The 21,927-nt window shown below is 48.3% G+C and overlaps 2 protein-coding genes across 6 annotated transcripts in view; both read left to right on the top strand.

Annotated features, from left to right (window-relative positions):
• The first annotated feature begins 15,297 nt into the window (after nt 1–15,297).
• On the top strand, nt 15,298–18,890 carry CHKB (choline kinase beta). 3 transcript variants are annotated; one of them, XM_061418984.1, is made up of 11 exons: nt 15,298–15,811; nt 15,983–16,091; nt 16,368–16,481; nt 16,672–16,805; nt 17,074–17,169; nt 17,367–17,425; nt 17,513–17,594; nt 17,723–17,831; nt 17,976–18,079; nt 18,353–18,447; nt 18,594–18,890. In XM_061418984.1, exons 1-11 carry the CDS (start codon nt 15,588–15,590, stop codon nt 18,767–18,769), a joined length of 1,302 nt encoding a protein of 433 aa, XP_061274968.1. In that variant the 5' UTR covers nt 15,298–15,587; the 3' UTR covers nt 18,770–18,890. The 3 variants fall into 3 exon arrangements, with proteins under 3 accessions (XP_061274968.1, XP_061274971.1, XP_061274969.1); XM_061418985.1 differs by having other exon boundaries at nt 15,301–15,811; nt 18,353–18,434; XM_061418987.1 differs by lacking the exon at nt 18,353–18,447.
• Nucleotides 18,891–18,993: 103 nt separating this feature from the next.
• CPT1B (carnitine palmitoyltransferase 1B) overlaps nt 18,994–21,927 on the top strand; it is a 42,837-nt gene continuing 39,903 nt past the window's right edge. For all 3 annotated transcript variants that reach the window (XM_061418977.1, XM_061418978.1, XM_061418979.1), the window contains exons 1-7: nt 18,994–19,505; nt 19,963–20,122; nt 20,454–20,593; nt 20,900–21,074; nt 21,287–21,388; nt 21,577–21,714; nt 21,812–21,889. In XM_061418977.1, coding sequence (XP_061274961.1) covers nt 19,982–20,122; nt 20,454–20,593; nt 20,900–21,074; nt 21,287–21,388; nt 21,577–21,714; nt 21,812–21,889 — 774 coding nt within the window. In that variant the 5' untranslated portion in view covers nt 18,994–19,505; nt 19,963–19,981. The remainder of the gene's footprint in view (nt 19,506–19,962; nt 20,123–20,453; nt 20,594–20,899; nt 21,075–21,286; nt 21,389–21,576; nt 21,715–21,811; nt 21,890–21,927) is intronic.

The raw sequence follows: 21,927 nt of genomic DNA, 5'->3' as shown, positions 1-21,927 counted from the left end.
TGTGTGTGGAGAGAAATGGTTGACACTCAGCTCAAGAGGTGAGGATCAGCCGCTGTTGCAATGGGGGAAGGACAGGTCAGAGTTGTGAGAATGGTTATCAAAGACAGGTTGGAGGACCAGGTTAGGGAGACTTTATGGAGAAGATTTGGCTATAGAAAGAGGCTGGAGTTTCAACAAGGTTGCAATGAAATCGTTCTTTTTTTTTTCCTTGATGGAAATTATGTGTCCTGACATTCTTTGTCTAAATTTTTTCTGTGGAAAATTATTTCTGAGGAAAGGACTAGCCACTTGAGTGACTGATGCCTGCAAACCACAGGGCAAAGGAGCTCATGCAAGGTGGGAAAGGTGACATTGTCCTTTGGATGGCAATCATTCCAGCCCAGAGAGAAGAGGCAGATGGTGCCCTCATTTGTGGCCCAACCCCAATTTATATTTTATCTCAATTACAGTGTTTTTCTAAGAAAGGCATTTATACGTTTTTCCCTCCCCAGTGGCTGAGAGCCACAGGAGAGCAGAGACACTATTTTCTCTCTCTCTGAACCTCACAGCTTCAAGCACAGTGCCTGGCACACAGTAAGTGCTCAACAAATACATGAATGAAGAAATGGGGCTCGTGGACTCTACCACATCTGGGGCACTAAATCCTTGTCATCACGCTGTCTTTTTGACTTTAGGAGCGCTAAGAACATTCCCCATTTCTGAAGTTCAAGGACTCTGGATGCATTAACTACTCTGCTTTCCCCAGGAAACCCCAGATCTTGTCTCAGAATTCTCAAAGAACTTTGACCTAAAGTTCCCAGATTCCCTTTTGATCTTGAGTCTTGTCATCAAACTGACGAACTTGGACATCCACATAAATGACGCATCTAACACCCGTGGCTTCTAATCAAGTCTAATGGTGTATGATCCACTAATGGTAAGCCTAGCACAAACACGAAGTTGACTGGACTTACATGGGAAACTGGGAGAGCAACACGGTCTCAGCAATCCTGATCACAGATGAATCCTAGAAAGTCGGAGGATGCTTTCTGACAATTTTCTCATAGGTTAGAAAATAAACAAAGTCAAACCTTCTGCCTTTTGCTCTATTCATATAGCATAGCTATCACAAACACAAAATAAAAACACCAGTAGTAAAACTGAAAAATGAAAAGCTTAAGAGCTGTGCCTTGTTGGGAATACTCTCATAACCGGTCATTTCACCTCTTGAATCTTGATTTTAAGCCCCTAATTCTCTGACCATTGCCTATTTTTCTCACTTTCTTATGGTATTACCATGACACAATTCTTTGACCCCATAAAAACTTACTCCAGGGAATTCTGGCAGTCCAGGGGTAGGGCTCCGTGCTCTTACTATCAAGGGCCAGGGTTCCATCCCTGATCAGGGAACTAAGATCTCACAAGCCATGCAACATGACCAAGGGGTTGGGGGAGAAACTTATTCCAGGTACTATTGGTGTGTAGCAAATTACCATCAAATTTAGAGGGTTTAAACAGCCACTTTATTCTGCTTACAGTTTGGGGTTGTAAACTCAGGAAGGACTCCAGTGGGAAGCTCTTGCCTGGGGTTTCTCAAGCAGTTTGGTTACAGCTGGAGGTAAACTGAGCTGGATTTTGAAGATGGTTCACTCTCAAGATTACAGTTGATACTGTTGACTGGGGGCTCGGCTGAGGCTATCAGCCAGCACCCACACCTGGCCTCTCTGCATGGAAGTCTCAGGGTAGTTGTGCTTCTGATATAATGGCAAGCTTCTCCCAGAGTGACTGCCCTTGGAGGGCCGGAGAAAGCTTGCATGACCTCTTCTGAATTAGCTTTGGAAGTCATATGGCTCCCCATTGGCCAAAGCAGTCACAGTCCCATCCAAATTCAAGAGAGCAGTCATAGACCTGGCTTCTCAATGGTAGGAATGTCAAAGAACTGGGGGGGTGGGGGGGCACGGTATAAAACCATCACGGATCTCCAGTCCCTTGATGCTCCTACTTTTCTTACTGCCAACTCAAGTTCCTTGCTTGAAATTAACCTCCTTTATGGAACTGTCAACTTCTCTTCAGGATCATTTCCATCAGCAAACAAGCATAATCTAGTGTTAAAAATAAATGATATATTCTCATCTCTGTACATATAAAGGATCCAATGCAATGGGGTTTTCAATATTGTTATGCCTTAAAGGAAAGGACAGTAAAAGCGTCCTTTTGGTTTAAGAGAGCATTGTCACAAATAGTTATGCCTTTCAGCAAATAGATTTATACCAATGAGGAAATTATGACAGTGAATGAGAGTGGAGTTGGACACAACTGAGCAACTGAACCGAAGTCTCTGAAATCTAAATGTCTAGTTTCAGCCAAAAAAGCAAGATGGGTAACCCGCAGCTCCACTGGGGCCACCTAAGAAAATTCAGCTAGGATTCTCACTCTTGCCATATCTGCTCAGACTGGCACAGTCTGATCCAGAAATACAGCCTCAAGATGTGCCGCTCGTGTTTCTGCTAGTACGTGAAGGATGCTGAATTTTAAATTTAGTTAAAATTAAAATTCAAGTAAAATTTTTACTAAATTAAAACTTTTGTTTTAGAACTTCCATTTGGAAGTTCTTTTCAAATTGCTTGATTATTCATTATAGTTTTTTAGTTTCTGTGCATATTTCCAAATTTGCCTTTTATTACTTTAATTATACTGAACACAGGCATTGATAACTTCATTATCTGAAACATGCTGTCTGTGCTTACTGCTGACTAGCTGACATGATTTCTCATTATCTTTCTGTTTAATTACCTTTTTTTTTAACTTAGAGGTATTTGCTAGCCTTGGCATTGTATTTATGGAAAACTCTGAGGCCTAGAAAGAGAGTATGTGCAGAAAGAACTTGTGTTTGCTTCTCCCAGGCACCTATAGAATTACCAACCTGATTTCAGGTTGGTATTTAATGACCACTGAGCTTTCTTAGACTACCTTGACCATAAGAATTTGAGCTGCAACCCATGTAAAGGCCAGCTTCTTGTTCTAAATTTTCAGCACCTCTTTTTTCTCTGTCTCTCTTTCTCAAACACACACACACTTTGCCCCAAAATTTGAAGCTGTCAATTTACTTTTTAAAAAAAGTATTTATTTGAATAATAAAAATCTGATTAGTTGAGGCTCATGGTATTTTTGGTCTTCATTACAGCACGTGAACTCTTACGTTGTAGCATGTGGGGATCTAGTTCCCTGATCAGGGATTGAACCAGGGCCCCCTGCTTTGAGAGCATGGAATCTTAGCCGCTGGACCACCAGGGAAGTCCCTGAAACTGTCGATTTTCTCCCCAATCCTCAAAGGACAGGATTCACCCCTACTCAGGGGGTTTAACCTTTTGATGTCTAAGCTTTGTAGAGGGTTGGCCTTATATTAGGAGTCTCCTCTTGAGCAGGCTCTGTGCTTTATCTCTGCTCTCTATATCCCAAAGGCATATTAATTCCCTATTATTGTTGTTGTTTAGTCACTAAGTTATGTCCGACTCTTTGCCAACTCCAAGAACTGTAGCTTGCCAGGCTCCCCTATCTCTGGGATTTCCCAGGCAAGAATACTGGAATGGGCTTCCATTTCCTTCTTCAGGGGATATTCCTGACCCAGGAATCCAACCCACAGCTGTACTGGCAGGCAGATTCTTTACTGCTGAGCCATCAGGGCTGCCATAAAAAAAATACCACAAACTCAGTGGCTTAAAACAACAGAAATTAATAAAATAAAATTAGGAAAAAAAAAACAGAAATTTATTCTCTCACAATTTTGGAGGTCTAGAAGCTCAAAATCAGGCAGACTGGTCCCTTAACAGCCAGCAAGGCATGCTCTTTCAAAAGATGCTAAGAAAGGGTTTTTTCTTGCCTCTTCCTGGCTTCCAGTGGTTGCCAAGACTCCTTGGCTTGTGGAGGCATCACTTTAGTGTCTGCTTGCATTGTCACATGATCTTCTCTCCTTTTTCTGTGCTTGTATCCAAATTTCCCTCTTCTTTTAAGGACACCAGTCATTGGATTAACAAGTGAAAGTGCTACTCACTCAGTGGTGTCTGACTCTTTGCAACCCCAAGAGCTGTAGCCCACCAGGCTCCTCTGTCCATGGGATTATCTAGGCAGAAATATTGGAGTGGATATCCATTTCCTCCTCCAAGGGATCTTCCCAACCCAGGGATGGAACCCAAGTCTCTGGCATCCCCTGCATTGTCAGGCAAATTCATTACCATTGAGCCATATGGGAAGCCCAATCACTAAGTCAAGTCTGCAGCACACCAGGCTTTCCTATCCTTCACTATCTCCCTGGGTTTGCTAAAACTCATGTCCATTGAGTCACTGATGCCATCAACCACCTCATCCCCTGTCACCCACTTCTCCTCTTGCCCTCAATCTTTCCCAGCATCAGGGTCTTTTCCAGTGAGTCAGCTCTTCACATCAGGTGGCCAAATACTGGAGCTTCAGCCTCAGCACTAGTCCTTCCAATGAATATTCAGGGTTGATGTCTTTTAGGATTGACTGGTTTATTCTCCTTGCTGTCCAAGGGACTCTCAGGAGTCTTCTCCAACACCATGGTTCGAAAGCATCAATTCTTCAGCACTCAGCCTCCTTTATGGTCCAAATCTCACATCCATATATGACTACTGGAAAAACCATAGCTTTGACTAGACAGACCTTTGTTGGCAAAGTGATGTTTCTGCTTTTTCATATGCTGTTTAGGTTTGTCTTAGCTTTTCTTCCAAGGAGCAAGTGTCTTTTAATTTCATGGCTGGAGTCACTGTCATCAGTGATTCTGGAGCCCAGGAAATTAAATCTGACACTGTTTTCACTTTTCCCTCATCTATTTGCCATAAAGTGATGGGATCAGATGCCGTGATATTCACTTTTTGAATGTTGAGTTTTAAGCCAGATTTTTCACTCCCTTCTTTCACCTTCATCAAGAGGCTTTTTTAGTTCCTCTTCACTTTCTGCCATTAAAATGGTATCATCTACATATCTGAGGTTGTTGATATTTCTCCCAGCAATCTTGATTCCAGCTTGTGAGATCCTATCTTAACTAATTTCATCTTCAAAGACCCTATTTCTAAACAAAGTCACATTCTGAGGTTCTGAGTAGTTATGAATTGTGGGGTGAGGGGAGGGGATGGACACTATTCAACAAGGCATAGGCTATAAATCCCCAATCCAAATTTTCTTTGTTCACCAAATGCCTCTGATCAAAAGTAATATGCAGTAATCCACACATCCCTCTGGGTTTCTTGTCTTATTTAGTCACTGTTTTCTCACTTCATCAGTGTTCTTAGAAAACAGTTCTTAAGAAAAATAGTTTATACTGGATTTTTAACCATTTTCAGCAGGAAGTTCCATTTAGGAATCTAGCTTGCCACATTACATCTCCACTCATTTGATGAAGCTACAATGTGGTAAGAATAGCTCAAGAAAATTAATGGGTTATATGTCTATTTCATTAATAAGCATGTGCAAAAGTCCCAACAAAGTATCAGCTAGTGAAATGCAACAGTTTATTTTTGTAAATGCATTTTGATCACATAGGTTTAACCCAGAAATTCAAGGATGGCTCAACATCTTACTTTCATTTTTAATGGTAATCCAACACATTCATGGATAAAGAAAGGAACATTGCATGATTATATCAACAGATGTGATTTTTATAACATTCAGCAATTAATTGTGATTTTAAAAAATGGCTTCTAGTCATTACAGAATAACAGCATTGGACTTGCCCACTTGCCAAAGGGGTAAAATCCAGAAAAATGAACAAAATATTAAAAGCAATGATTTTCAGATACTGGATAAAGGACAATACAGGACTGTGATCACGGACACAAAGGAAGCAAATTACACAAACCCTATGATTGCCACGGAGGCATTTACAGGTTGCAGTGCAGGCAAGAGGCCCAGTTTAAGGGGGTCTTGATGAATTGAGAGACAGAAGTCAGAGTTTGGGGAGGCTGAGGTATTTGGAACTTTCAGATAAAAATAATAAAGAAAAGGGATCAATTCAGAGAAAAAATTCCAGAAAGCTAAAATAGGATCCCCATAAGTTTTTGTAGGGACTTCCCTGATGGCTCAGACAGTAAAAGCGTCTGCCTACAATGCGGGAGACATGGGTTCGATCCCTGGGTCGGGAAGATCTCCTGGAGAAGGACATGGCAACCCACTCCAGTACTCTTGCCTTGAAAATCCCATGGACAGAGGAGCCTGGTAGGCTACAGTCCATGGGGTCACAAAGAGTCGGACACAACTGAGTGGCTTCACTTCTAAGTTTTAGTAAATGCTCAATCATGCTTACGTAGAATAAAATTCTATAAGGTTGTTTAAAGAAAACCTTTTGGGAAACCATAAGGCAGAAATTCCGAAAGCACGTGTGACACTAGCCGCTGAGCAGAGACCACTGTAGACTGATGCTGACAGTTTTAAAACAAACCTAAGAAGAATCAGGCTGACTCGAAAGACACTTAACTGACTTCCAAAACCAACTTCAACTCTGTTTAGAGGAAGATTATGAAATCCAAGCACCTTTGTCCTGCATCCAATTAAAAAAAAAAAAAAAATCCCAGACCTACAATGAAGCAGGAAAAATCCGGAGAGAAAAATATCAGTCAAAACAGACTTGGAAAGGACAGAAATGATGGAATTAACAGCCATGGACTTTAGAACTGTTACAAATACACTCAAGAATTTATAGGAAACATAAACACAATAGGCAAAGAAAGGGAAGACATAAAAAAGAATCAAATGGAACTTCGGGAAATGAAAATTCAGTATATAAAATGAAACCATCCAAATTGAAGCAGAAAGAAAAAAATTTTTTTAATTAACCAAGCCTCATTGACCTCTGGGAAAATAGCAGGCCGTCTAAGAACAGTGTAGTTAGAGACACAAAGCAGGTACACACACAGGCGTACTGAAAGAAATAACGGCTGAAGTTTTCCAGAGGTTTTGCAAACTATAAACCCACAGGTCCCAAATATTCAACAAATCTCAAGGAGGATAAACACAAAATAAACTACTTGAAAACATATAATAATCTAGTTGCTAAAAATTAATAATATCAAGAAAGTATTAAAAAACAGCCAGAAAAAAAAAAAAAAGACACATGCATATCAGGAAATAAAGACAAGATTTTTTGCTGGTTTCTCATAAGAAACAATGTAAACCGTAACAAATGGAATGACATCCTTAAATTGCTAAAAGCAAAACAATTGTCAACTTAGTATCCTACATGCAGTGAAAATATCCTCCAAAAAGTAACAGCGAAATTAAAAACTACAGACAGACAAAATCTGAGATGACCTTCCACTAGAATACCCACAATACAAAGACTATTAAAGGAGGTTCTGTAGGATGAATAAAGCACCACAGAGGAGAGCCTGGGTCTGTGCAAAGGAGCAGAGGACTGAGGGTGAGCCTTCTTTTGTGCTTGAATTTCTTCACAGTACAATGGACTGTACACATGTGTTAAACTGGCAATGTAGAGTTTAAACATACGCGTGAGTAAAACACACACCAGCAGCACAAGGGAAGTGAGGAAGACTCGGAATACACTGTTGTAAGATTCTAACCTTAGAAGAAACCAGGTAGAGCTAATAGTCAGCAAGTCTGAAATGCAGTACTTGGGTGCAATCTCAAAAATGACAAAATGATCTGTTTCCAGGGCAAACCATTCAACAACAGAGTAATCCAAGTCTATGCCCCAAAGGCAAAGGAGAAAGGGAAAGATACATGCAACTGAATGCAGAGTTCCAAAGAATAGCAAGGAGACAACAAAGCCTTTGCAAGTGAACAATGAAAAGAAGTAGAGGAAGACAACAGAATGGGAAAGACTAGAGATCTCTTCAAGAAAACTGGAGAGGGCTTCCCTGGGAGCTCAGTGGTAAAGCATCCACCCACCAATGCAGGAATTTCCTGGTGGCTCAGACGGTAAAGAATCTGCCTGCAATGCAGGAGACCTGAGTTCGATCCCTGGGTCAGGAAGATCCCCCAGAGTAGGAAATGGCAACCCACTCTAGTATTATGGCCTGGAAAATCCCATGGACAGAGGAGCCTGGCGGGGTACAGACCATAGGGTAGCAAAGAATCAGACACAGCGACTTCACTTTCACTTTCACCAATGCAGGAGACATGGGTTCGATCCCTGATCTTTAAGATCCCACATGCTGCAGAGCAACTAAGCCCGTGTACCACAACTATTGGGCCTGTGCCCTCGAGCCTGGGAGCTGCTGTGGCAATGAAACTGAACTAGTGAAGACCATGCACCCTAAGGTTCAAGCTCCACAAGAGTAGTCACACCAGTGAGCATCCCGCACACTGCAACCAGAGAGGTGCCCCTGCCTGCCTCAGTCAGAGAAAAGGCTGTGCAGCAACAAACACAGCACGGCCAAAATTAAGTAAATAAAACTGTTCAAAAAGAAACACAAAGAAAACTGGAGATACCAAGGGAACATCTGATGCAAAGATGGGCACAATAAAGGAGAGAAATGGCAAGAACCTAACAGAAGCAGAAGAGATTAAGAAGAGGTGGCAAGAATACACAGAAGAACTATACAAAAAAGGTCTTAATTACCCAGACAACCTTGATGGTGTGGTCATTCACCTACAGCCTGGAATGTGAAGTCAAATGGGCCTTAGGAAGCATTACCAGAAACAAAGTTAGTGGAGGTGACAGAATTCCAGCTGAGCTATTTCAAATCCTAAATGATGATGTTGTGCAAGTGCTGCACTCACTATGCCAGAAAATTTGGAAAACTCAGCAGTGGTCACAAGACTGGAAAAGGTCAATTTTCATTCTAATCCCAAAGAAAGTGAAAGTGAAGTCGCTCAGTTGTGTCCGACTCCTTGTGACCCCGTGGACTGTAGGCTGCCAGGCTTCTGCGTCCATGGGATTCTCCAGGCAAAAGTACTGGAGTGGGTTACCATTTCCTTCTCCAGGGGATCTTCCCAACCCAGGGATCGAACCCAGGTCTCCTGCATTGGAGGCAAATGCTTTAACCTCTGAGCCACCAGGGAATCCCAAAGAAAAGCAATGTCAAAGAATGTTCAAACTACCATACAATTGCACTCATTTCACATGCTAGCAAGGTAATGCTCAAAATCTTTAAAGCTAAGTTTCATCAGTATGTGAACTGAGAACTTCCAGATGTACAAACTGGATTTACAGAAGATAAAGGAGGACTTCCTTGGTGGCTCAGTGGCTCAGAGTCCGCCAGCCAATGCAGGGGACACAAGTTCAATCCCTGGCCTGAGAAGATTTCACATGCTACAGAACAACTAAGCCCGTGCACCACTACAATTGAGCCGCGAGTACTGAAGCTCACGTGCCCTAGAGCCTGTGCTTTGCAACAAGAGAAGCCACCACAATGAGAAGCCTGAATACCGCAACCAGAGAGTAGCCTCGCTCATCCCAACTAGAGAAAGCCAGTGTGCACACAGCAACAAAAACCGAGCACAGACAAAAATACATACATAAATAAAATTTTAAAATAGAAAAGGCGCAGGAACCAGAGATCAAATTGCCAACATCCACTGGATCATAGAAGAAGCAAAGGAATTCCAAAAAAACTCTACTTCTGCTTCATTAACTATGCTAAGGCCTTTGATTGTGTGGATCACAACAAACTGGAAAATTGTTACAGATAGGAATACTGGACAACCTTACCTGTCTCCTGAGAAACCTGTATTCCGGGCAAGAAGGAATAGTTATAACCTTACATGGAACAACTCATTGGTTCAAAATTGGGAAAGGAATATATCAAGGCTGTATGTTTCAACCTGCTTATTCAACTTCTATGCAGAGTACATCATGAGAAATGCCAGGCTGGATGAATCACAAGCCAGAATCAAGATTGCCAGGAGAAATATCAATAATCTCAGATATGCAAATGATCCCGGGAGGAGGGCACAGCAACTCACTCCAGTATTCATGCCTGGAGAATCCCACGGACAGAGGAGCCTGGCGGGCCACTGGGTCGCAAAGAGTCAGACACAACTCAAGTGACTGAGCACATACACACAGATGACACCACTCTAATGGCAGAAAGCAAAGAGGTACTAAAGAGCCTCTTGACAAAGAGCAGAGTGAAAAAGCTAGCTTAAATCTCAACATTCAAGAAACTAAGATCATGGCATCCGGTCCCATCACTTCATGGCAAATAGATGGGGAAACAATGGAAACAGTGACAGACTTTATTTTCTTGGGCTCCAAAATCACTTCAGATGGTGACTGCAGCCATGAAATTAAAAGACGCTTGCTCCTTGGAAGAAAAGCTATGACCCACCTAGACAGCATATTAAGAAGCAGAGACATCACTTTACCAACAAAGGCCTGTATAGCCAAAGCTATGGTTTTTTCAGGAGTCATGCATGGATGTAAGAGTTGGACCAAGAGAAGGCTGAGCACCGAAGAATTGATGCTTTCAAACTGTGGTGCTAAAGAAGAGTCTTGAGAGTCCCTTGGACTGCAAGGAGAACAAACCGGTCTATCCCAAAGGAAATCAACCCTGAATATTCATTGGAAGGACTGATGCTGAAACTGAAGCTCCAATACTTTGGCCACCTGATGGGAAGAGTCGACTCATTGTAAAAGATCCTGATGCAAGGAAAGATCGAGGGCAGGAGAAGGTGGAAGTGAGGATAAGATAGTTGGATGGCATCACTGACTCAATGGACATGAGTCTGAGCAAACTCTGGGAGACAGTGAAGAAAAAGGGAAGTCTGATGTGCTATATATAGTTCATGGGGTTGCAAAGAGTTGGCCATGACTTAGTGACTGAGATTCTTATATGTTAGATTATTATTACTTGAGAGTAGACAGTGATAATCTAAAAAGGCATACTATAAAATCTAGAGAATGCACATTAAAAATCACAGAGGGACCTGTCTGGTGGTCCAGTGATTAAGACTCCACGCTTCCAATGCAGGGGGCATGGGTTCAGTCCTTAGCCAGGAAACTAAGATCCTGCATGTTGTGCAGCATGACAAAAAATAATAATAATTAACAGAGATATAGCCAGTTAGCTGAGTGAAGATAAAATGGAATTTTGAAATAGACTTGTTTAATAAGAAAGCAAAACTAAGATAAACAGGGCTTCCTTGGTGAACAGTCAAAAATAAATAAATAAAATTATGTTTTTTAAAAAAAGATTAAGGAGCCTTTAAAAAAAAGATAATAAAGCAAAGATTAAAAAAAAAGAAAGATAAATAAAACAAAGATGGGACAAATATAAAACAAATGGCAAGACGGTAACTTTAAGGCCAAGATGTCAATTTCTTAAATAGAAATCTTCTAAACTCTTAAGTTACAATGCAAAGACTGTTAGACCATATAAAAAATGAGACCCAACTACTGGCTGTCTCAAGAAATGAACCCTAAAATAAAAACAAAAATAAGCTAAATGTAAAAGGCTGGAACAGAGGAGGAGAAACAAGTTAGAACAGAAATCTTTTTGGAATTTTGCTTCTCTTTATGTTAGCTCATTGTTAGCAAATAGAACTGTAACAGTATTTTTTTTTTTTTTTTGGTCATGCCACATGGCATGGAATCTTAGTCCCGGGACCAGGGATCAAACCTGGGCCCTTGGCAGTGAAAGCATGGAGTCCTAATCACTGGTCAACCAGGGTATTCCCTAAATGCAACAGATGTTTTAATGGTGATTTTGTGCCCCACAATTTTACCATATTTATTATTTCTTTTTTCCCAGAAAATTTTAAAAATCCCATTTATTATCAGGAAGCTAAAGGTGAAACTCTTTATAGCTTCACAGAAATGTTTTCACTGAAATATGTATTTTCCCCATTTTCTTTTTATTGAGGTACATTGATTTATATATATAAACCCCAGGTGTACAACATAGTGATTCATCATTTTAAAGTTTATACTCCATTTATAGTTATTATAAAATAGTGGCTCTATTCCCTGTGCTGTACAATATATCCTTGTAGATTATTCACTTTACACATAAAGAGGTAGATTGTATTTCTTAATCCCCTACCCGTATCTTGTTCTTCATATCTATTATTTCTAATATTTTTGGTGGGGTCTTTGGGGTTTTCTATATGCAAAATCATGTCATCTGCAAATAGTGGTAGTTTTACTTCTTCCTTTCCAATCTGGATGCCTTTTCTTTATCTTGCCTAACTGCTCTTGTTAGGTTTTCCAACACTGCGTTGAACAAGAGTGGTGAGAGTGTGCATCTTTGTCTTGCTTCTGATTTTAGAGGTGACTTTCCGTTTTTCTCCACTGATTATGATGTTAGCTATGGGCTCATATGTTGCTGTTTGGTTGCTAGGTCGTATCCGACTCTTCCATGACCCCATGGACTGTAAGCCCTCCAGGTTCCTCGGTCCATGGAATTTTTTAGGCAAGAAAACTGGAGTGGGTTGTCATTTTCTTTTCCAGGGATCTTCCCAACCCAGGGATCTCACCACGTATGGCCCTTATTAGGTTGCGGTACATTCCTTCTATGCTCACTTGACCTTTTTAAAATCATAAATGGGTGTTGAATCAAATCCTTTTTCTTCGTCTGTTGAGAAAACCATTAGGTTTCCATCCTTTATTAATGCGGTATATCATACTGATTTGGGGATACTGAGCCATCTTTGAATCCCCGGGATAAGTCCCACTTGAGCATGGTGCATGGTCCTTTTAATGTATTGTATTTGGTTTGCTAGTGTTTTGTTGAGGATTTTTCAATCTGTGTTCATCAGACATGGTACCGTGCGTGTGCTGTTATCTGGTTTTGTAATCTGGGTGATGCTGGCCTTAAAAATGAGTTATGATGCAGTCCCACCTCTTCAGTTTTCTAGAATAGTTTGAGATAAATAGGTATTAAATATGTTTTGGTCTCCATTCAGACCAACTCCTGATTGCCCCATTAAGTAGCAGCAACCCTACCTACTCTTAGTAATCTGGATCTATTATCCCCTCCTTCTTTGCCTGCTGGTTCGCCAGCATGAGGAGATCAAAATGAGCTGGTGGAATCTGCAGATCCTGGTTCAGTGGAGGCGTCCTTCCCTGGAAGCAGAGGAAGTTCCCTTTGGAAGTGTTCCCTACCTGGGAACCAAGGGGTCTAACCCATTAGAGCTTAATGCTACAGAGACAGAAGGCGCTAACTCTGCAAGTGGGTCACTGAGTGTGACGGTCAGCGGTAGGGAGCCTAAGCCCCTGGGCTCTTGGGCCTGTGTCGCTGCTCCTGGATACACACAGTGTATCTACCGGGGCGCTCAGTGTATGCACCCCAAACCCTCAAGATACTGCCCTACAGCTGGGACTTTCCCTAAGTCTTTAAGAAGCCATTCCTTCTCTCCATTAGACTGGCTGCTTACAGGTAATACAGCATGTTGCAGAAGTGCTGGACCCAGGGCAGTTCATGCCTGGACTGTGGTGCTGCAATCCATGGCGTTGCCAAGAGTCAGACACAACTGAGTGACTGAGCAACAAATGGCAACTCACACGCTGTTGTACATTTTTCACTGTTAAATGAGCTTCTTTTTCTTTTTAAGTTTTAAGGGAAAAATTTTTTTAAGTGGAACGTTTGTTGTTGTCGTTCAGTCACTTAGTCATGTCTGACTCTCTGTCATCCCATGCGCTGCAGCACGCCAGGCGTCCCTGTCCTTCACTATTCCCTGCAGTTTGCTCAAACTCATGTTCATTCAGTCGATGATGCCATCCAACCATCTCATTCTCTGCCACTCCCTTCTCTGGCCCTCAACCTTTCCCACCATCAGGGTCTTTTCCAGTGAGTCAGCTCTTTGCATCAGATGGCCAAAGTATTGGAACTTCAGCTTCAGCATCAGTCCTTCCAAAGAATATTCAGAGTTGATTTGTTTAGGACCGACTGGTTTGCTCTCCTTGCAGTCCAAGGGACTCTCAAGAGTCTTCTCCAACACCATAGTTTAAAAGCATCACTTCTTCAGTGCTCAAAAGGCACTCAGCCTTCTTTATGGTCCAACTCTCACATCCATACATGTTGTTCTTGTTCAGTTACTTAACCCTGTTCAATTCTTTGTGATCCCATGGACTGCTGCACGCCAGGCTTCTCTGTCCTTCACCATCTCCTGGAGCTTGCTCAGACTCATGAAGGGGAGGACAGAGGATGCGATGGTTGGGTGGCATCACTGACTGGATGGACATGAGTTTGAGCAAGCTCCGGGGGTTGGTGGTGGGCAGGGAAGCCTGGCGTGCTGCAGTCCATGGGGCTGCAAAGAACCGGACACAACTGAGAGACTACACTGAACCAGAAATAGGACCTTGGCTTTGCTACTGCACTGGCCTTACCAAAAGCCCTCACTACCTGGTCTGCTGTTGCTGCTGCTGCTAAGTTGCTTCAGTTGTGTCCAACTCTGTGTGACACCATAGACGGCAGCCCACCAGGCTCCCCAGTCCTTGGCATTCTCCAGGCCAAGAACACTGGAGTGGGTTGCCATTTCCTTCTCCAATGCATGAATGTGAAAAGTGAAAGTGAATTTGCTCAGTTCTGTCCGACTCTTAACGACCCCATGGACTGCAGCCTACCAGGCTCCTCCGTCCATGGGATTTTCCAGGCAAGAGTACTGGAGTGGGGTGCCATTGCCTTCTCCGCTGCTGCTGCTGCTGCTAAGTCGCTTCAGTCGTGTCCGACTCTGTGCGACCCCGCTGACGGCAGCCCACCAGGCTCCGCCATCCCTGGGATTCTCCAGGCAAGAACATTGGAGTGGGTTGCCATTGCCTTCTCCGTTACCTGGTCTAAAATAAGGCTTTCCTACCTCATTTCTCTGTCACAATACATGCTGCTTGTTTCCTTCGTAGCTCCTTTCACAATGTGTAATTTCTTGTATGTTTATTATCTGTCTCCTCCCACCGCAACTAGTATAGATGCTCCAGGGAGCAGGGATATATCCACCCTTATAGACTGCTGTATCATATAGATTCAATCATATATATGATATACATATATATATATCAATCATATATACATATCATATATATATATCAGCAATCATATAGATTGCTACAGTTCATGGGGTCGCAGAGTCGGACACTACAGAGCGACTGAACTGAACTTCCTTGCCCGACTGCCCCGGGGGCCAAATGTGTCCACCGAGGGGCCGCCGCCGCCCACGCTGCCCTGTGCGCTCCCACACTCTGGCGAAGGCCCACCTTGCCTCACGGGAGCGTTCCCGGGTAGCCGCCCTGAAGAGTCCGACCGGCTCCTAGGACGCGCCACTGGCCCACGTGATTCGCCCACGTGACAGGCCGGGCGCCGAGGGCCCGACCGCTCATAACGCTTCTGATTGGCCCGCGCCATTTCCTGCTTCCGGGTTGCGGTCCAAACAACGTCCTATCTCTCGGCGGCCGGGCCAGGAGAGAGAGGCCATTGGCCGTCGCCCTGAGCAGGGCCGGGGCATAGCCGTCGGAACGCGCGCCCGGACCAAGATCTCCAGGAGAGCCGAGGGGCCCCGCCGAGAGCCGACTAGAAGCAGGCAACCCGAGTGCGACCCGAGCCGTGCAGGCTGGCCGGAAGCGCAGCCGAGCGCGGCCGGAAGGAGCCGAGGGCGCCCAAAGGACCTGAGCGGCGACGGGGCGTTGGCCCGGCCGCGCTGGAGCCATGGCGGCCGAGGGGACCGATGTGGTCGGAGGCGGGCCTCTCGGAGGCTGCCTGACCAAGGGCAGCTTGCTGCAGGCTAAGTGCCCCGACGCGGCCCCGAGCCGGCGGCGTGGCTCGGCGCGCTCACGAGACGCCGAGCGCCGCGCCTACCAGTGGTGCCGAGAGTACTTGGGCGGGGCCTGGCGCCAGGCGCGGCCGGAGGAGCTGAGGGTTGACCCAGTGAGGTGGGAGGTCAGGGGTCAGCCCCTCCTGTGCGCGCGCCGGGTCGGGCTCGGGCCCTGGGGACCCTCGGCGTTCCTGGGCCGGGGGCGGGCCGGGGGCGCGGGGCGCGGGGGCTGGACGCCGGGCCGGTGGAACGGACGGCGTGCTGAGCGCGCCCTGCTGTGGGTCTGCAGCGGAGGCCTCAGCAACCTGCTCTTCCGCTGCTCGCTGCCCGACCACCTGCCCAGCGTTGGCGAGGAGCCCCGGGAGGTGCTGCTGCGGCTGTACGGGGCCATCCTGCAGGTGAGGGGCGAGTGAGGACCGCCGTGGCCTTGGGGACCCCTCGCCCAAGTCTGGCAGGTGGTGTGGTCCCCACTGCGCAGTGGAGGACACTAAAGTCCAGGGGTTGAGTATTTTGTCCATTATGATACCAATGCCTGCGCTCTGGAGCCCCGCCCCACCCCCCGGCGGTGAGTCCCAGCTGTGGTGGGAGGAGCGAGTAGACCCTCGTGTGTGTTGGCGCCCCTCTGCCTTTGGCCCCTTGTGACTGTGGTCCCTTCACTGTCCATCTTCCTTCAGGGCGTGGACTCCTTGGTCCTTGAAAGTGTGATGTTCGCCATACTTGCAGAGCGGTCGCTGGGGCCCCAGCTCTACGGAGTCTTTCCAGAGGGCCGGCTGGAACAGTACATCCCAGTACGAGCCCGGCCCTGACCTACCCGAAGCACTTCCTTCCCCCCCCACCCCCTTCCCAGTGTCTGCCTTCACATCCCTCACCCCAGGTAGGGAGTTTTCCCCAAGCCCTGACTCCACCCCACCTCCGTTCCCCCACCCTTCCCCCACCTGCCCCAGCCCCTTCACCACCCTGATAGGTTCCTGGGTGCAGAGCCGGCCACTGAAGACACATGAGCTTCGAGATCCAGTGTTGTCTGCAGCCATTGCCACGAAGATGGCCAAGTTCCACGGCATGGAGATGCCTTTCACTAAGGAGCCCCACTGGCTATTCGGGACCATGGAGCGGTGAGTCAGGAGCCTCCTCAGGGCTCCTGCACATGACTGAACCCCCAAGCTGCCAGTCACTCCTCTGGGCTGCGACTGAATGTATCTGATGCTCTGTCCTCCCCTCCAGTAGTGAAGCCAGTGTCCCACTGTCTAACATGACCTCTTACAGAACAGGCTTCCAAAGATTGCCAGACAAGCCATTCAGTGACAGAACGGGCAGGACAGCCTGGCCGAGGGGAGAGGGGAGGGGTAGTACACTGAGTGTATCCTGTTATTTGGGCTTCAGGTACTTAAAGCAGATCCAGGACCTGCCCCCTACCAGCCTTCCCCAGATGAACCTGCTGGAGATGTACAGCTTGAAGGATGAGATGGGCAACCTCAGGTGGGGGCAGACAGGACAAGGTAGGGGCAGGGGTCCGGGAGGGGGCGGGACAGAGCACAGGAAGTGTGGGGTGTGGGCACCTAGTGGGGTCCTCCCCAGGATTTGCTGAGGGCTGGAATCAAGGTCTAGCCCACGAGGATCCTTCTGACCCTCCTTTGTCACTCTGGCTCAGGACCCATGCCCCTGTTCCCCTACAGGAAGCTGCTAGACACTACCCCATCACCAGTGGTCTTTTGCCACAATGATATCCAAGAAGGTAAGTGAAGGCATCTGAGTCTCCCAGCCTCAGGTGAGGGGGGCCAGAGGGCCCTGGAGTGACCAGAATCTCACCACTTTCCTCCAGGGAACATCTTACTGCTCTCAGAGCCTAAAAACACCGACAGCCTCATGCTGGTGGACTTCGAGTACAGCAGTTATAACTACAGGTGAGAGTGAGCAGATGGCCTCCCGTGGGCCTGTTCCCACAGTGCCCTAGAAAGGCTGACCAGGCCTTCATCTCTGCATCCTAGCTGCCTAGGGTATTTGGGGCTTAGTGTCCACCTTATTCCCTCAGGGGCTTTGACATCGGGAACCATTTTTGTGAGTGGGTTTACGATTATACTCACGAGGAGTGGCCTTTCTACAAAGCGCAGCCTGCAAACTACCCCACTGAGGGACAGCAGGTATGTGGGCCAGAAGCTGGGGGAACAGGACCTGGCCTGTACAGGAGAAGGAGGGTAAAGTCTGGAAGGAATGGTGAGGAAGGGTGTTAACTGGGAAATTCTCACCAGGCTCCCCATTTCCTGACTCTTGTCTTTTGATCTCAGCTCCATTTTATTCGCCACTACCTGGCAGAGGTAAAGAAAGATGAGACCATCTCCCAAGAGGAGCAGAGGAAACTGGAAGCAGATTTGCTGGTGGAAGCTAATCGGTGAGGGGAGACAGGTGGCAGGGTAGAGCAGGATGCAGAGGAAAGGGAGGCAGCGGCGGGTAGACGCCGGGCTGCAGGTGAGGTGTCAGTGTAGAGTGGGGGCAGGAGGCGACGGTGAGGTCTGAGGCTGGCAGAGAACAGTTTGAGACGGGGAAGAGTCAGGACAGGGTGGCTTAGGGTGACGGGGAGCAGTCAGAGCCTTGAGGCTCGGCCGTCCTGGTGGCCGGGTTCAGGCGGCGCCAGGTGTCCTCTGAACGCTTCTCCTGCCCTTAGGTATGCCCTGGCATCTCATTTCTTTTGGGGTCTCTGGTCCATCCTTCAGGCATCCATGTCCACTATAGAATTTGGTTACTTGGTAAGTAACCCAGGTACGTGTGATAGATGTGGGGACGGAGCGCATCGGGCGCCTTGGGCCCTCTCGGACATCTGTGCGTAGTCAGGTGGCCATGGGCACACTGAGGGGCTGGGGGTGCTGGGCCCAAGCGTTCTCACCGTCTGGGGACTCTTTCCCTAGGAGTATGCGCAGTCTCGGTTCCAGTTCTACTTCCAGCAGAAGGGCCAGATGACCAGCTTCCACCCCTCGTCCTGACTCCACCTCCGACTCCTTGCATTTCTCCTGGAGCCTCCAGGGCAGGACCTTGGGGGGAGGGGCACAGGGGAGGCCCTGGGGACTGGGCTAAGCCCCACTGAGACTGGGGTTAAGGAGGCTAACCTCCCCCGGACCCCAGGTTCAAGCAGATTCCCACCGCAGGCAAGTGGGCAGAAGCCCTGGCATATGTACCATAAGACAATAAACTCGCTGCATCCCTCATGCCCTGTCCTAGTCCTCCTTGGGTGTTGCAGAAAGTACCCACCAAGAATTGCACACAGATTGACCAAGGACTACTGCAAGGAGCCTCGCTTACAGCTGTTGGGTGATCTGGGCTTGACGCTGGTCAGGAGCTATTCTGCCAGTGGGAGCCCTCTGCATCCCCCAGCCCTGACTGCAGCTTAGAAGTGATAAATACCTGGGGGACTTGGGTCGCGTACTGGGGAGTAATGGGTGCAAAGAGGGCCCTGGGGTGGGGCTGCCCCACCCTCAGCACTGGCCATCAGGGAACAGGAGGCACAGCTGACACCCGGGTGACCTTTTCCCTACATTCAGCTATTTTTAGTTCAAATGCCGCCCTCTTCACGTGAGCCCCGTTGGTCCCAGAACTTTGAGCGATCTTCAGCTTGCAGAAACCCGCTCCCCATCCCCACTCCTGATTCTCGTCGTGAAGTGGGGGTAGATTCTCGTTGCCGCCCCGCATCTGTTCTCAACCCAAATTTGGGAGTGGGTGTCAGGTTCCCGGCGAGGGCGGGACTTAGGTGGCCTGCCCTGAAGGACGTGCGGACACGGGCCAGAGCGACTGGCCCCACAATCGAACAGGAGCAAACCCTAGCTGTGAGTGGAGTTGCGGGCTAGCTCGGTCCGCCGACCCGGCCCAGGGCTCTGAGCTCGCGTAGGGGTGGGTTGGGGGGGAAGGGGTGGGTGGAGGCTGGTGCCAAGGTCCCACGTGATACGGCTAGGGGTGCGCCCACCCCGCCTCACTCCAAACCAGACACTCCGCTTCCCAGGCCACTCTCCCCCGCCCCCGAGGCCGCCCTTTGCTGTCCTCGGGGTTTCTGAACTTTTCAAGGCCTTGACCCCCTTGCCGACCACCGCACCATTGTGCGAAAGTTCTGAGGCGGTTGGCGAGGCTGAAGGACCCGACCTGCGGCCAGGGGTTGGGGGAAACCATGACACTACGGGGGCTGGCCCAGGGAGGGTGGTGGGGGCGGGCCAGGAGCGCGGACAATGGCGGGGCGGAGCCTCGGCTCGGCGGCTGAGCCTGCCCACGCCCCCTCCTGCCGCCTCCCAGGTGCCAAGCAACCCCCAGGATGGCGGAAGCGCACCAGGCTGTGGCCTTCCAGTTCACTGTGACCCCAGAGGGGGTCGACTTCCAGCTCAGTCGGGAGGTGCTGAAACACATCTACCTGTCCGGGATCAGGTCCTGGAAGAAACGCCTGATTCGCATCAAGGTGGGCGCAGGTGGTCCTGGTCTCTATCTCCCAGCAGGTGCAGAATCCAGCCTTCCAGGGAAGCAGAGGCCAGGTGTCAGCTGCTGCCTATTGTCAAGGTCCTCCTCCCCTATCTGGGCTGGCAGCTCTGCTGAGTGACAGGCTCCAGCCCTGCAGAGCCCAGAGGGGTGCTCAAGGTGGGGAGGGGAGACGGGAGCAGGAGGTGGTCTTAGGACACAGTAATCAGTGCAGGCGTGGGAATTTGGAGGAGTAAAAGCGGGCAAAGGCCTCACAGGTCTCCGCTCACCCCAGTCCTTCCTGCTCTGTGAGCATGGCCCGTTTCTGCCCACAGAATGGCATCCTCAGGGGCGTGTACCCTGGCAGCCCCACCAGCTGGCTGGTCGTGGTTATGGCAACAGCGGGTTCCTCCTACTACAACGTGGACATTTCCATGGGACTGGTCTATTATATCCAGAGATGGCTTCCTGAGGGGTAAGAAGTAAGGCCATGAGAGAGGGCTGGGTGGGCTCTGAGGCCAAGACTCCTGGGCAGGTGCAGGACACTAGCCACTGGAGGTCACAGGGCAGCCCTCCCTGGAGATGGCCGCCGGCTCAGTCCCTGCTTCTGTGAGTTCTTGTGTGATGCTCTCAGGCGCTCAGATGTGAGTGTATCCAGAGAGTTTTTCCTCCTCTGGTGCCTACCCCAGATGGCTTTATATACATCAGGTCTGCAGAATCAGAATTACCCTGAGGCTGGCCTCAAGTGGACCCCCTGCAGGCCTCTCCTCTTCTCTGACAGGCGTCCCTACCGGACCCCATGCACCCGGATGCTTTTCAGCATGGCCATCTTCTCCACGGGGGTCTGGATGATGGGCATCTTCTTCTTTCGCCAAACCCTGAAACTGCTTCTTTCCTACCACGGTTGGATGTTTGAGTTGCACGGTCAGACCAGCCACCTGACCAGAGTCTGGGCTGTGAGTGGGGCCGGTGGAGGGATCCAGGCATCTGGTTTGAGACCGCAGGGCCTCACTTTGGGTTCTGAGCTGGAGGGGACAGCCAGGCAGGGCACTGGTGCCTGGCGGGGTGTGTCCCGGTTCCGAGGGTCTGGGGCAGCCCCTCCAGTGTTTGCTACTTTCCGCTCTTTCCTCCAGCCTCCCCCTCAACATTCTCCACTCTGCATCCTCAGGTCTGTGTCCGCCTTCTGTCTGGCCGACGGCCCATGCTCTACAGCTTCCAGACGTCTCTGCCCAAGCTGCCGGTGCCCAGCGTGCCAGCCACAGTTCATCGGGTGAGGGCCTGGGTCAGGCATCCCAGTGTGCAGGGCAGGCTGCACTCAAAGAACTCACTCAAACGTGAAAATGCCGCCTATAAAGAGTCAGCCTGAGAGGGAGCCGTGAGGCTGGGCTTGGAGGAAGGTCAGGACACAGGCGGCTCCTGCTGCCTGGCCCTCACACTGATGATGACTTGCCTGGACAGTACCTAGAATCCGTGGAACACTTGTTGGATGATGAGCAATATTATCGAATGGAGACGCTGGCCAAGGAGTTCGAGGAGAAGACTGCCCCCAGGCTGCAGAAGTACCTGGTACTCAAGTCCTGGTGGGCAACCAACTACGTGAGTTCTACCTCCTGGGCTCACCCTCACCCTCCCTGTGTCCTGGCTGCTCACACACCACCCTCTGCCCCGACTCTAACCTCCCATCCACCCCCAGGTGAGCGACTGGTGGGAGGAGTACGTCTACCTCCGGGGCAGGAACCCCATCGTGGTCAACAGCAACTACTACGTCATGGTGAGAGCTGGAGCCACACAGGCTGCTCTGTGTTCAGC

Source organism: Bos javanicus, chromosome 5 (assembly GCF_032452875.1).
Source record: "Bos javanicus breed banteng chromosome 5, ARS-OSU_banteng_1.0, whole genome shotgun sequence".
NCBI lineage: Eukaryota > Metazoa > Chordata > Mammalia > Artiodactyla > Bovidae > Bos > Bos javanicus.
The sequence above is the reverse complement of the archived record's forward strand: the minus strand, read 5'-3'. Positions and strand labels throughout refer to the sequence as shown.

Excerpts from the sequence above, each read along its gene's own strand:
- CHKB (XM_061418984.1), top strand. The coding sequence starts at position 15,588 with ATGGCGGCCGAGGGGACCGATGTGGTCGGAGGCGGGCCTCTCGGAGGC. Across the intron at positions 16,806-17,073 it reads CTATTCGGGACCATGGAGCG|GTACTTAAAGCAGATCCAGG; the intron begins GTGAGTCAGGAG and ends TTTGGGCTTCAG. Across the intron at positions 17,832-17,975 it reads ACCCCACTGAGGGACAGCAG|CTCCATTTTATTCGCCACTA; the intron begins GTATGTGGGCCA and ends TTTTGATCTCAG.